General features: G+C 41.0%; 7 protein-coding genes across 8 annotated transcripts; 5 read left to right on the top strand and 2 right to left on the bottom strand.

Annotated features, from left to right (window-relative positions):
- The first annotated feature begins 171 nt into the window (after window positions 1-171).
- LOC107048959 (spindle pole body component 110) lies at window positions 172-5,010 on the top strand. 2 transcript variants are annotated; one of them, XM_015272438.1, is made up of 5 exons: window positions 172-301; window positions 443-782; window positions 1,841-2,137; window positions 2,975-3,991; window positions 4,521-5,010. In XM_015272438.1, exons 2-5 carry the CDS (start codon window positions 477-479, stop codon window positions 4,830-4,832), a joined length of 1,932 nt encoding a protein of 643 aa, XP_015127924.1. In that variant the 5' UTR covers window positions 172-301; window positions 443-476; the 3' UTR covers window positions 4,833-5,010. The 2 variants fall into 2 exon arrangements, with proteins under 2 accessions (XP_015127924.1, XP_015127926.1); XM_015272440.1 differs by having other exon boundaries at window positions 379-782.
- Window positions 5,011-5,148: 138 nt separating this feature from the next.
- On the bottom strand, window positions 5,149-5,599 carry LOC107048879 (histone H2A). Its single transcript, XM_015272320.1, has one exon. It carries the CDS (start codon window positions 5,566-5,568, stop codon window positions 5,191-5,193), a length of 378 nt encoding a protein of 125 aa, XP_015127806.1. The 5' UTR covers window positions 5,569-5,599; the 3' UTR covers window positions 5,149-5,190.
- Window positions 5,600-5,799: 200 nt separating this feature from the next.
- On the top strand, window positions 5,800-6,202 carry LOC107048967 (histone H2B). The gene has a single exon (XM_015272449.1). The coding sequence runs from the start codon at window positions 5,826-5,828 to the stop codon at window positions 6,195-6,197; it is 372 nt and encodes a 123-aa protein (XP_015127935.1). The 5' UTR covers window positions 5,800-5,825; the 3' UTR covers window positions 6,198-6,202.
- A 1,706-nt stretch (window positions 6,203-7,908) lies between these two features.
- Window positions 7,909-8,304, top strand: LOC107048969 (histone H4). The gene has a single exon (XM_015272451.2). The coding sequence runs from the start codon at window positions 7,947-7,949 to the stop codon at window positions 8,256-8,258; it is 312 nt and encodes a 103-aa protein (XP_015127937.1). The 5' UTR covers window positions 7,909-7,946; the 3' UTR covers window positions 8,259-8,304.
- A 716-nt stretch (window positions 8,305-9,020) lies between these two features.
- LOC107048968 (histone H2B) lies at window positions 9,021-9,459 on the bottom strand. Its single transcript, XM_015272450.2, has one exon. The coding sequence runs from the start codon at window positions 9,425-9,427 to the stop codon at window positions 9,056-9,058; it is 372 nt and encodes a 123-aa protein (XP_015127936.1). The 5' UTR covers window positions 9,428-9,459; the 3' UTR covers window positions 9,021-9,055.
- A 191-nt stretch (window positions 9,460-9,650) lies between these two features.
- On the top strand, window positions 9,651-10,108 carry LOC107048966 (histone H2A-like). The gene has a single exon (XM_015272448.2). It carries the CDS (start codon window positions 9,691-9,693, stop codon window positions 10,066-10,068), a length of 378 nt encoding a protein of 125 aa, XP_015127934.1. The 5' UTR covers window positions 9,651-9,690; the 3' UTR covers window positions 10,069-10,108.
- Window positions 10,109-11,457: 1,349 nt separating this feature from the next.
- Window positions 11,458-12,225, top strand: LOC107048965 (histone H1). The gene has a single exon (XM_015272446.2). It carries the CDS (start codon window positions 11,496-11,498, stop codon window positions 12,159-12,161), a length of 666 nt encoding a protein of 221 aa, XP_015127932.1. The 5' UTR covers window positions 11,458-11,495; the 3' UTR covers window positions 12,162-12,225.
- The last annotated feature ends 5 nt before the right edge of the window (window positions 12,226-12,230 follow it).

Here is a 12,230-nt window from a genome sequence, read left to right as displayed (position 1 = left end):
GGCCCCAGGGGAAATCCCCCTCCCATTGGCGGAGAGCCCTGACCTTCGGTTTCATTGGTTCGACGTCTCCTGGCGGCAACCAACGGGATTCATCAGCTCCTCTCAATTTTTTTTCGCTCGATTTCTGATCCGTCAAGTCGTCGCGCAGTTCCAACCAATGGGGGACGAGCCCCTGAGGAATTATTGACGCAACAGCATCATAACAACGGAAAAAATCTCATTGAATCATTCGGCGAAATAACTTGTCATGTGAATCCATTTGCTGAGGTTCACTCCACTCGTGACAGTTTTGTCACTGATCGTAAGGACTTAACCCATTAATTAACCGATTAATTACCTGAGTAATTAATTAATATTAGTTGTGTGACGTTGTGCGAGGTGATGAAAATTATTGCGACACATCTCGCGACAATTTTTTCTCAATTCCGGTTTTGGACTCCAGTTTCGTTGTACTTTGGGTCTTCGTCGAGCTCTCGATGTCGATCTCGGATTTCAAGGGGATAATGGGACCCGGTGGTGGAGATGTGCGAGGAGAGGAGCCTGAGTCCATGACGAAAAGTGCTTTCGAGAGTCTGGGGGTTGTCATGGATAATGGAAAGCCCAGGTTCAGGCTCAATGAACCTGTGTTTTCCACTGGGGCCTGCTCCATGAGGAGTCAGCACTTCAATCAGGAGGAGGACGAGGAGACTTCCTTCGTCGTCCTGGGGAAGAGCTCCATGGATTTTGTTAATACTGCCTCCCTGGCGGATTATGAACAGATCAAGGAACAGAGTTTGACTGTTGTAAGTTGGAATTAAATCACTGAGATTTAATTGACATTTTTTAAAAATTGTTTTGAGGGTTAGGAAATACGTAGGAAAACATTTTTGAGAAAAACCTGGCGGATTCTGATCTCGATGAATAAATTTTAACGTATTTGCAGGGAAGTGTATTTATGGAGGATCTGTTTGGATTTTTTTTTCGTTTTTTTTGTTAAAATGAAATTGTCAGTGCGTTAATGCAGAATTCTTGAACTTTACGTTTTTTGTAATTATTCTTTCATCTTGAGTTCTAGTGACTTGACGAGGTAGAATTCCTCCTAGAATCGTGAATCAATCGGCACTGAAATAATTAGATATATTAAAATTTCTTTTCAACATTTCATAATTTTCAGAGTTTGCAAAATGAGGTTTGTTAATTAATTGGAATTTCATTATGTTCCTTTTTTATTGTTCCTTTAAGCTTGGTCGAAGAATGAACATAATAAAAAAATTATGTTTTGAATCTTAATACACATATTTTAATGAATTTAAATGCAGATGTATTTATTGAATTTCAGTGCGTATTTTTTTATTGAAATGATTAACATAGAATTGTCAAGGAAATCTTATTCCTTTATTGTCCAATCAAATGAGGATTATAAGAGATCAAAATGTCAAGAGCCATTTTCTCTAGCTAATTAAGAGCCAAACAAAAAATTCAGTAGCGAAGTGGTAAAACTGTTCAAGTCAATTTTGATTTTTGATCAGATTTCAATGAATATCTCGGAATCTAAGGGAGATAGCAAAATTTTTGTCATGACCTTTTTTGTAGCCCTCAATTTTCTCTACAAAAAAGGTGATGACAAAATTGTCGCTATTTCCCCTAGATTAGGAGATATTCCTCGAAAACTCAGCGAAGAGTTTCTAAGTTTTCTAAGTCAATTTGAATCGTCTTATTGTTTCACCACTGGAGTCCTCGCGACATTTTCAACTAGAACTGACAATCAATCGTCATTGAAATAATTAAATATATTAAACGAGATGCAAAAATAATAGCATTGAATTGATTAATCTATCCTATTTTCTCTTCAAAATTCTAGGATACTTCCATAGTTTCCACTCTGAGTCAAGAAGAAATCGAGAAGAAAGTCGTGGAACTACTCCAGGAGAATCAGAAATTGAAGGACACTCTCTCACAGAACAACAACACCATGAAATACCATTTCAACACGTTGGCGACTTACCAAGAGGAACTGAAAAAAGTCCATGAGAATCACAAGCAGAAATTCGCAGAGACGCGTAACATGATTACTCTCTTGAAGAATGAAAACACAGAATTGAAGACGAAATTGACCATGGAGGCCTCGATGATGAGCCCGAGATTTTCAGGAGAAATGGTGAGTCAATTAAAAAATCAAACTTCTTCTGAAAAAAAAAACAATTCAATGATGAAGTGAAAATTTGACATTTTCCGTCATTATTTATTCATCTCGTAAACGAGTCATTTAGAAAGAAAATTTTGGAAGATGTTTTTTGTGGAGAATTAAATTTTAAGAATAATATGTGTTTATAAATAATTTATAAACAGTCAATTTTTTACTCGAAAAATTATTTTATCGAAGTGGTTACAAACAGTAGGGAATGTTCAAGTTCAAATAATTTTTGTCATTTATTCATAGCAATGGAATGTTAAAAAAAAAGACTGGAAAATTCAATGAAAATAACTCTTGATTCAGCTAAAATCCCTAAAATTTTCTAATTTTTTATTCTCATTCCCATTGAATCACAAACGAACAAGAAAAAAAAATAAAGAAAGTCATTGAAATCAATTTTCATAAGTTATTCATAACATCAAAATATTTAAAAAAATAACTCAACAAAATTCAACTAATATAACTCTGAATTCAGATAAACTCCTTAAAACGTCCTAGGTTTTAATTTTGATTCCCAATGAACCATAGGAAAACTAGACGAAAATTTTTTTTAAAATGATTGAAATAAATTTTCATAAGTTATTCATAAGAATAAAATATTTAAAAAACTAACTCTACAAAATTCAACTAATATAACTCTGAATTCAGATAAATTCCTAAAAATGTCCGAGTTGTTAATTCTCATTCCCAATAAATAATCAAGAAAACAATCTAAAAAAAGGGCTCATTCAATTCATTTATCCAAATCAAAGAAAGCCCTAAAAAAAGAAAATAATGCCTAATTAATGAAAAACCCCACAGATCGGTGAATCCATGAGTGCATCCGACCAGAAGAACATCGAGTACCCCTCCCTGGCCCCCGCGAAAAGTCCCTCGCCAGGACTGGACAGTATACCCTCCCAAGCCTCTGCAAAAACCTCAGTGACCCAAGACGTCCAGAGCCTCCCCAGTGAGGCATCCCTCACTCAGATAATCCTCGAGAAGTCTCTGCAGGATCGCTGCATGCACTACCAGCAGGAGATAATCCACTCCCTGAAGGAGCAAATAAGGGTCCTCAGTGAGAGCTCCTTCGCCCCCCTGCAACTCAACGTCGATTCTGAAAAGTCAGACGAGAAATATCGCAAGCAGTTCCTGGACAACTTCACCCACTACAACGAGAAACTCGGAACACTGGCGAGATGTTACACAGAGCAGATGAGTCGTTTCACTGATATCCAGGAGTGCCTGAAGCGCTGCATCGAGACACTAGACTACTACGAGAACTTCGAGCCCTCTGACCTCACCATGGACACCAGACTGAAGCACAAACAGCTGTTGGACGACGCCAGAGCCCAGCTGATCGAGGAACAGCTGAAGAACATCAACGAGAGGCAGAACCTGATAAAAGCACAGAAGCTGTTCGAGGGGATATTTTCGGATTACAACGCAGCACTCCACGAGCTTGAGATCCTTCGAGAGGAGAACTCGAAGCCAGTGGAGCGAAAGGCCTCGCAGGAGCCGGGGAAACTCGATGTGCTGAGGGAGAGGAAGGGCCTGGAGGAGGCGAAGGAGGTGTTTGAACTCGAGAAGAAGAGTTTCCTCGCTGAGAAGCTGCAGTTCGAGCAGGAGAGGGAGTCCCTCAATGGCGAGAGGGCTTCACTCAATTCTCAGAGCATGCTGTACGAGGCGCAGATGAGCAGCCTTCGGGATAACAATAAAGTGCTGGAGAAACGGCATGACGATCTGGTGTCCGAGGTAACCAGGCTCAAGCTGGAGATCGAGAGGAAGGACGTTGAGCTGGAGGGACTCAGGGCGAGACTGGCCATCGCTGAGGATCATGTAAATATCTTGGGAGTTTCTTGTTTTGGTTACACTGGGAAAATTTTTTTTGCCGCATTCATTTACCTGGGGGAAACATTTATTTTTTCAAAATTGTATTTCTCCAATGGAGGCATTTCTTAAGCGAGCCTCATGTTAATCTAAAAGATGACTATGTTGCACATGACTTTCGACGAACTCTTCCAATCATTATTCATTTTTCCCAAATTTAATATTTTCCGGAGGGAGGAATTTCGATTAATTTTTAAATGACGATAATTATTGCGGTAGTTTAGTCATAATTTTTAGGGACTCCTGCGTGATGTAAAATCCACTGGTAATTGTGATACATTTTACATTATGAAGATGGAAAAACAATCGAGATAACGTTCGAAAGATAATCCATCCGGATCTTAAACTATATAATTTAATAATCAAGGCAAAGGATTCATCTTATTCCCTCTGAAATTAATTTACAATTTATTTATTTACTTACTGCAGTCATTCGCCAACGATTCAGGTTGACTGATGGAATCCAATGAATTTTCAGAACGATGACATTGATCATCTCCGAGCACAAATGGAGGCGTACAAGCAGGACTTCGAGGAGGAGAAAAAATCCCGACAGGATCTGTTGAGTCAGCGACTAGAATTGTCAGATCAGCTGGGAAAAATTCGAGAGTACAATCAGCAGCTGCTGCAGCGCCTGAACGGCCCGAACCCTGCAACATCGGGAGCCAGGGGTGGACAACAGGCTATATCTCCTGACGGCTTCCTCGTCGATGCATTCTGCGAGACGTGTGGTCTGTGTAAAATGCCAGGGCAGTGGCACGGCCCAGGACTCTGTCAGCCGGATGATTAAGTCGTACAACGGCTGTAATCGAAGTAATGATGGAAGATGTGATGTATCCATAATATTTTTGTCAAGCATTAAAGTTTATTTTACCAGAGAACTAGTTACGTATGTAGTTTTAGTCATGTTCGTTAACTGCAAACATTATTGTAAGTAAAAGTAAATAAAAATAACATTTATTCCTCTATTCGCGTGGCTATGTATAATTTATTGCTGGGAAGAGGGAAACAATTTTTTAATGCTTGTGGTTCATTTTATTCCAATTGGAAATGTAAGATTTTTTTAAAAGCAAACGGAGAAATTCCTTCGTAAAAATATTTGGTGGCCCTAAAAAGGGCCGATTTTGTTTAAATGGACAATGATGGATTTACGAGCTGCTCTTCTCGGTCTTCTTTGGAAGAAGAACAGCCTGGATGTTGGGGAGGACACCACCCTGAGCGATGGTAACTCCAGACAACAGTTTGTTTAACTCCTCGTCGTTACGGATGGCCAATTGGAGATGTCTAGGAATGATCCTGGTCTTCTTGTTATCACGAGCGGCGTTGCCTGCCAACTCGAGGACCTCAGCAGCCAGGTATTCCATGACTGCGGCGAGGTAAACTGGAGCTCCAGCACCAACACGCTCTGCGTAGTTTCCTTTACGCAGGAGACGATGAATACGACCCACTGGGAACTGAAGGCCAGCCCTGGTAGAGCGAGTCTTGGACTTTCCCTTTACTTTTCCACCTTTGCCACGGCCAGACATGTTGCAGAAAATTAGTTCAACGTTGAGTCACTGAGAGAACAATGGAGAATGAGTTGAGCTCAATAAACTCGCCTCTTTATAGCTTCGCACGCTCACGCCACCGAGCCAATCGGAACAGTCAGCGGAATGGACGCGCGCACGGCTCCTCCGATTGGCTCGGCGTCGTGTGCGCCGATGCTACTAAGTCAGCGACGATTCTAACGCCACTCACATTTTTACGGTACTCTCTAGTCTGTAATAACTGTACTTCAAACATCATGCCGCCCAAAGCCAGTGGTAAAGCCGTGAAGAAGGCTGGAAAGGCCCAGAAGAACATCACCAAGACCGACAAGAAGAAGAAGCGCAAGAGGAAGGAGAGCTACGCCATCTACATCTACAAAGTCTTGAAACAAGTTCACCCTGACACTGGAGTTTCCAGCAAAGCCATGAGCATCATGAACTCATTCGTCAACGACATCTTCGAGAGAATTGCCGCTGAAGCTTCACGATTGGCTCACTACAACAAGCGTTCCACCATCACATCTCGGGAGATCCAGACTGCTGTTCGTCTCCTTCTCCCCGGAGAGTTGGCAAAACACGCTGTCTCTGAAGGCACCAAGGCTGTCACTAAATACACAAGTTCCAAGTAAAGTGGAACAACACTACAATCGGCCCTTTTCAGGGCCACAACATTTTTATAACGTTGATAATTCAGTTAGTTCAGTTATATTATTTAATTGTTATCGTCAGTGATCCGGTAATGGAATAAGCGTTACATTTAATCGAAAATATGCATTTAAATATATGTAAATTATTGGAAACAGTACGGTTCCATAACTGGGTGTCGTTTCTTACTTTCAAATTCAGTGATTATTAAACAATTACAAAAAGTATCAAGATTTAGCAAAAAATCAATTTCTACGTAAGTAATACGTGGTGACCCTGGAAAGGGCCGATTGTTTGTTTTCCGCAGATATTGATCTCAACCTCCAAATCCACAAAGAGTACGTCCTTGATGTTTCAGAGCATAGACTGAGAGAAAAATGACAGTTATCAAAAAGTCTTACTTGTGCCAAAAAAATACTTTTTTGAAAATTATCAAAAAAGGATTTTCTTGTGCCAAACATGCAGACAGTGCGCCGGAATGAAAAATTTTTCTCGCAAAATCAGATTTAGTAGTTAAAAAAAATTGCATCCTCTGTACACGCAAGAAATGTCATTTCTAGCACTGATCCTTCGTTATTCGATACTTCCATACATATTTTGCTCCCGAAAAATATTTGTTTCATGCGAAATAAGGATAATAGTTTTTCGTTTCGGCTGTCTAATAATCACAGACAAGAAATCAACCCTTAAATGAAACAATAATAATGATATCATAGCAATCTTGTAACTTGGAGATAAAATATTTGTTGATAAATTTTCCTCTATACGAGATATTTTAATCCTGAAAAGGCACCGTCTGGTGTGAATTGTCCGCCTATTGAGCCAAATATTTCGTTGTTGTTGAAAGCAGAACAATTATTCATGTTTGAGACTTTCAAATTCAAACCAAATTCTTTTGTGGCAATTTTCAACTAGCGATTTTGTTGGCCCAAACAAGAGACTTATTTGACAACGCGTTTGTTTTTGTCTCAGTGTTTTAGCAATGAGTTTCATTCGTCCAAATTGATTTGTGGCCCTGAAAAGGGCCGATTATTTTGTTCTTAAGTTCTAAAAAACTTAAGCTCTCTCTCCACGAATACGACGAGCGAGTTGGATGTCTTTGGGCATGATGGTAACTCTCTTGGCGTGGATGGCGCAGAGGTTAGTATCTTCGAAAAGACCAACGAGGTAAGCCTCGCTGGCTTCCTGAAGAGCCATCACAGCAGAACTCTGGAATCTCAAGTCGGTTTTGAAGTCCTGGGCGATCTCACGAACAAGTCGTTGGAATGGAAGTTTACGGATGAGGAGCTCAGTGCTCTTTTGGTAACGACGGATCTCACGGAGAGCTACGGTTCCTGGCCTGTAGCGATGGGGTTTCTTGACTCCTCCAGTTGCTGGCGCACTCTTACGAGCGGCCTTGGTGGCCAACTGTTTCCTGGGAGCCTTTCCTCCGGTAGATTTACGGGCAGTCTGCTTGGTACGAGCCATTGCGTCAGAGATTTGCTTTCAAAGTTTGCAGCAAAACAGTAAAGTTCCGAGTTATCAACCCGGTATATATATAACACCGTGCGTGGCTGTGATTGGTTCGTAGAGTGAAGTGGGGATACCTCACTGACGACACGCCATTGGTGCACTTCCGAGTGGTGGGAGAACGCGCTACACGACGTCTATAAAACCACGACCATTCGTCGAAAAAGCATCACAAGCTTTTGCTAGTTTATTCAGTCTTGACGTGTTCTTTGAACTAAAGTAAAATGACTGGTCGCGGCAAGGGAGGAAAGGGATTGGGAAAAGGAGGAGCCAAGCGCCATCGTAAGGTACTTCGTGATAACATCCAGGGAATCACTAAGCCAGCTATCCGTCGTCTCGCTCGTCGAGGTGGTGTGAAACGTATCTCTGGTCTCATCTACGAAGAGACTCGTGGTGTACTCAAGGTGTTCCTTGAGAACGTCATCCGTGACGCAGTTACCTACACCGAACACGCCAAGAGGAAGACTGTTACGGCTATGGATGTGGTCTACGCTTTGAAACGTCAAGGACGTACTCTTTACGGATTTGGAGGTTAAGCTCAGTTCTGCTGAACTTAGAAAAAAACAATCGGCCCTTTTCAGGGCCACCACATATTCATTACGTAGAAATGCTACCTTTGCTAAGTACACTTATAAGCTTTCAATTCTTGACACAAACTTTCTAAGTGATTCATAAAAATCTGTATAGCTGTTATTTTTTATGTTAATTTTATTCGATTATTAATAATCTTATTCAGCGCCAGACAGTTTATCGATGAGAAACATCTTTCCAATTTGTTTCAGGGAGTTGAAGAACCATTTATATCAATTTTACACAGAAAAAGAGAGACAAATTAATTCATGCAAAATATGATATCCATTACTCTCGTTATTTGTTAATAACTGCATTTAATCCAAATCCTGAATTATTCACTTGTCCTCAGCCCTTGAATGATCGCGCTTCTCTGCCTCTCATTCACACTGGCCTAACCTGTCTGCTCTATTCTATAAGCCTTGGATTACAGCCTTGGAAGCGTATAGTTTAGTGGAGATTCTCTCAAGATGCAACCACTTAAGTGTTAAAATTCCAACGTTTTTGGCAATCGACACTTCCACCGATAAATACAATCAAATTATAAATTCTCTAATTCGATCCCTGACCGAGAATTACGTGTTGTCTTACTTCATTTCATTTGTACTGAAAGGTCTAAGTCAATTCATGTATTATATCCTCTAAACATATGTAAATAGTAAAGAGGAGGCCATTAAATAACAAGCGTAATCTAATTGAATTGTCAACGTTAGAAAATTTTTGTGGCCCTGAAAAGGGCCGATTTTTTTTTTCGTCAGCCAAGTTACTTGGAGCTGGTGTACTTGGTAACGGCTTTGGTGCCTTCCGAAACGGCGTGCTTAGCCAGTTCTCCTGGAAGAAGTAGACGAACAGCAGTCTGGATCTCCCGAGAAGTGATGGTTGAACGTTTGTTGTAATGAGCCAATCGTGAAGCTTCAGCAGCAATTCTTTCGAAGATATCGTTGACGAATGAATTCATGATGCTCATGGCCTTGCTGGAGACTCCAGTGTCAGGGTGCACCTGCTTCAAGACTTTGTATATGTAGATAGCGTAGCTCTCCTTCCTCTTACGCTTCTTTTTTTTGTCAGACTTGGCGATGTTCTTCTGAGCCTTTCCGGCCTTCTTCACAGCTTTACCGCTGGCCTTGGGTGGCATTGTCGTAAGATTTTACTTTTCACGGTATGAGAAACAGAGGTGGACTCTGAATTTCGCTTGAGAAGCCCTTTTTTTTAATACAGTTTGCGTCTACAGCGCCGAACCAATCAGCTACACTCAGTTACGGTGATGCGCGCGCATTGACTCGGTACTCCACGCGTCTGAGGCTATATAAATGGCGAGGAGCGTCCGAAAAATATTAAAACCTCAGTTCTCTACCGGAGAACTGCTTTTAGTAAACGTTAAATTTTCATTCTATCATCATGTCTGGTCGCGGCAAAGGTGGCAAAGTCAAGGGAAAGTCCAAGACTCGCTCTACCAGGGCTAGCCTTCAGTTCCCAGTGGGTCGTATTCATCGTCTCCTGCGTAAAGGAAACTACGCAGAACGTGTTGGTGCTGGAGCTCCAGTTTACCTGGCTGCAGTTATGGAATACTTGGCTGCTGAGGTTCTCGAGTTGGCAGGCAACGCCGCTCGTGACAACAAGAAGACTAGGATCATTCCTAGACATCTCCAATTGGCCATCCGTAACGACGAGGAGTTGAATAAGCTTTTGTCTGGAGTTACGATTGCTCAGGGTGGTGTCCTCCCCAACATCCAGGCTGTTCTTCTTCCAAAGAAGACCGAGAAGAGCAGCTCGTAAATCCATCATTGTCCATTCAAACAAAATCGGCCCTTTTTAGGGCCACCAAATATTTTTACGAAGGAATTTCTCCATTTGCTTTTAAAAAAATCGTATATTTCCAATTGGAATAAAATGAACCACAAGCATTAAAAAATTGTTTCCCTCTTCCCAGCAATAAATTATAGACCGCCACGCGAATAGAGGAATAAATGTTATTTTTATTTACTTTTACTTACAATAATGTTTGCAGTTAACGAACATGACTAAAACTACATACGTAACTAGTTCTCTGGTAAAATAAACTTTAATGCTTGACAAAAATATTATGCATACATCACATCTTCCATCATCACTTCGACTACAGCCGTTGTACGACTTAATCATCCGGCTGACAGAGTCCTGGGCCGTGCCACTGCCCTGGCATTTTTACCTCTGAAGAATTTGCTAGAAACTTACAAACCTTTATATATCACCGTAAAAAATATCGCAAATGCCAAAGCATTACTCTACTTCAATTTAAAAAATAACATGTTCGTCTCCAATATCCGTTTCCTTAGAAATGATTCCAATGCACGCGTGACCAACTCTCCTTCGATATGGCTTATCCGAATTCATTGCGAAAAAAAAAATTTCAAAACCATTTTACAACCGATTGAAATCCAAAAATGTTATAAAAAAACATAACATGTATATAATAATAATCAATTCACCCGAAAACACCTATGCTCTACGTATGCCTTTGACATACGAAGTATTCAATCCCGTTACATTCCAGATTTCAATGAAATGACGCAAATTAATACTAAAATGAACTGTCACGTCAACTAGCAAAAGCACCATACAAACAAATGCAATAATTTGGAAAATTATATTTCACTCTTCGACATTTTTTCACTTCACATTATATGCAATAACTCCCTTAGATGTACATTTCTGCCCTGGTCGGACTCGATACATTAACTCGTCGAAATTCCCCATTCATTATCATTATTCATGAAAACTTCTGCATTGTCTACATTCGGTAATCATCACAGCATGTAATGAAAATGATGGAACGCCGAAATTATGCGAATTGTTTATTCCATGAATGTTTAAACGCAGCAGCACGTGAAATACCGTGAGGACGAGACCAACATTGCGAGTAATTGTGCGTCATTATTAAACGATACGAGAAAAAATAAAATCCTGCAATGAAGTTAAACATTTGCAAAGATAATGCGAGTGTAAGAAACGTGTTATTGTTGCTAAAGCAACCCTAAAAAAATTGAAATTGCAAGAACGAGACACCATTTGCAGCATTGTGACGCCGAAGTTGTGGTGTCAGAATCGCCAGGCCTGTCTTCACGGTCCGCGTTCAAATGTTAGTCGCGCCGCCTGAGTCTCTGACGCTCATCAGGATAACCCAGTCAAACTGAGACCCTTGAATTTTTTACGTGGAATTGAAGATGGCTGATAAAGTTGCGTCACCAGTAGTTGCCCCGGCGACGGGTTCACCTGCTCCTCCAAAGGCAGAGGTAGCCAAGAAAGCACCAAAGGTGAAGAATTCAAAGACTAAGGCAACTCATCCGAGTACAGCTGACATGGTCAATACCGCTGTCAAGACTCTTGCTGAGCGTAATGGATCATCCCTTCAGGCTATCAAGAAGTACATCGCTGCAAACTACAAGATCGACACCACGAAACATGCTCTCTTCATCAAGAAGTACCTAAAATCAGCAGTTGTTGCCGGAACCCTGGTGCAGACTAAAGGAAGTGGTGCATCTGGATCCTTTAAACTCGCGGTGAAGAAGACAGACGTGCCGAAGCCAAAGCCCAAGGCCCAAGCTCCCAAGAAAGAAGGATTACCGAAGAAGGCAGCGAAGAAGACCGAAGCAGCAAAGCCTAAAGCCAAGAAAGCAGCTTCTCCTAAGAAAGCTGCGGTGAAGAAACCAGCTGCTGAGAAGAAGATTGCCAAGCCGAAGGAAGTAGCAAAAGCTGCGGCTAAACCAAAAAGCCCTAAGGCGAAAAAGGCTACGAAAGGACCAACTGCTAAACCCAAGGCGCCAAAACCGAAAAAGCCTACTATTCCAAAAACCAAAGCAGCGGCTAAGAAACCAGCCCAGAAGAAGTGAATTGAATATACTAATTCAATTTAACCATGATTATAATCAAACGGCCCTTTTCAGGGCCAACAATTATTT

Source organism: Diachasma alloeum, unplaced genomic scaffold (assembly GCF_001412515.2).
Source record: "Diachasma alloeum isolate Michigan unplaced genomic scaffold, Dall2.0 Dall_scaffold_00198, whole genome shotgun sequence".
In the NCBI taxonomy this organism is placed as follows: Eukaryota; Metazoa; Arthropoda; class Insecta; order Hymenoptera; family Braconidae; genus Diachasma; species Diachasma alloeum.
The sequence above is the reverse complement of the archived record's forward strand: the minus strand, read 5'-3'. Positions and strand labels throughout refer to the sequence as shown.

Bases quoted from the DNA above. Each gene is read 5' to 3' on its own strand.
- LOC107048959 (XM_015272438.1), top strand. From the start codon at position 477: ATGTCGATCTCGGATTTCAAGGGGATAATGGGACCCGGTGGTGGAGAT. The intron at 2,138-2,974 runs GTGAGTCAATTA...AAAACCCCACAG, and splicing joins CGAGATTTTCAGGAGAAATG to ATCGGTGAATCCATGAGTGC. The intron at 3,992-4,520 runs GTAAATATCTTG...ATGAATTTTCAG, and splicing joins TGGCCATCGCTGAGGATCAT to AACGATGACATTGATCATCT.
- LOC107048879 (XM_015272320.1), bottom strand. From the start codon at position 5,568: ATGTCTGGCCGTGGCAAAGGTGGAAAAGTAAAGGGAAAGTCCAAGACT.
- LOC107048967 (XM_015272449.1), top strand. From the start codon at position 5,826: ATGCCGCCCAAAGCCAGTGGTAAAGCCGTGAAGAAGGCTGGAAAGGCC.
- LOC107048969 (XM_015272451.2), top strand. From the start codon at position 7,947: ATGACTGGTCGCGGCAAGGGAGGAAAGGGATTGGGAAAAGGAGGAGCC.
- LOC107048968 (XM_015272450.2), bottom strand. From the start codon at position 9,427: ATGCCACCCAAGGCCAGCGGTAAAGCTGTGAAGAAGGCCGGAAAGGCT.
- LOC107048966 (XM_015272448.2), top strand. From the start codon at position 9,691: ATGTCTGGTCGCGGCAAAGGTGGCAAAGTCAAGGGAAAGTCCAAGACT.
- LOC107048965 (XM_015272446.2), top strand. From the start codon at position 11,496: ATGGCTGATAAAGTTGCGTCACCAGTAGTTGCCCCGGCGACGGGTTCA.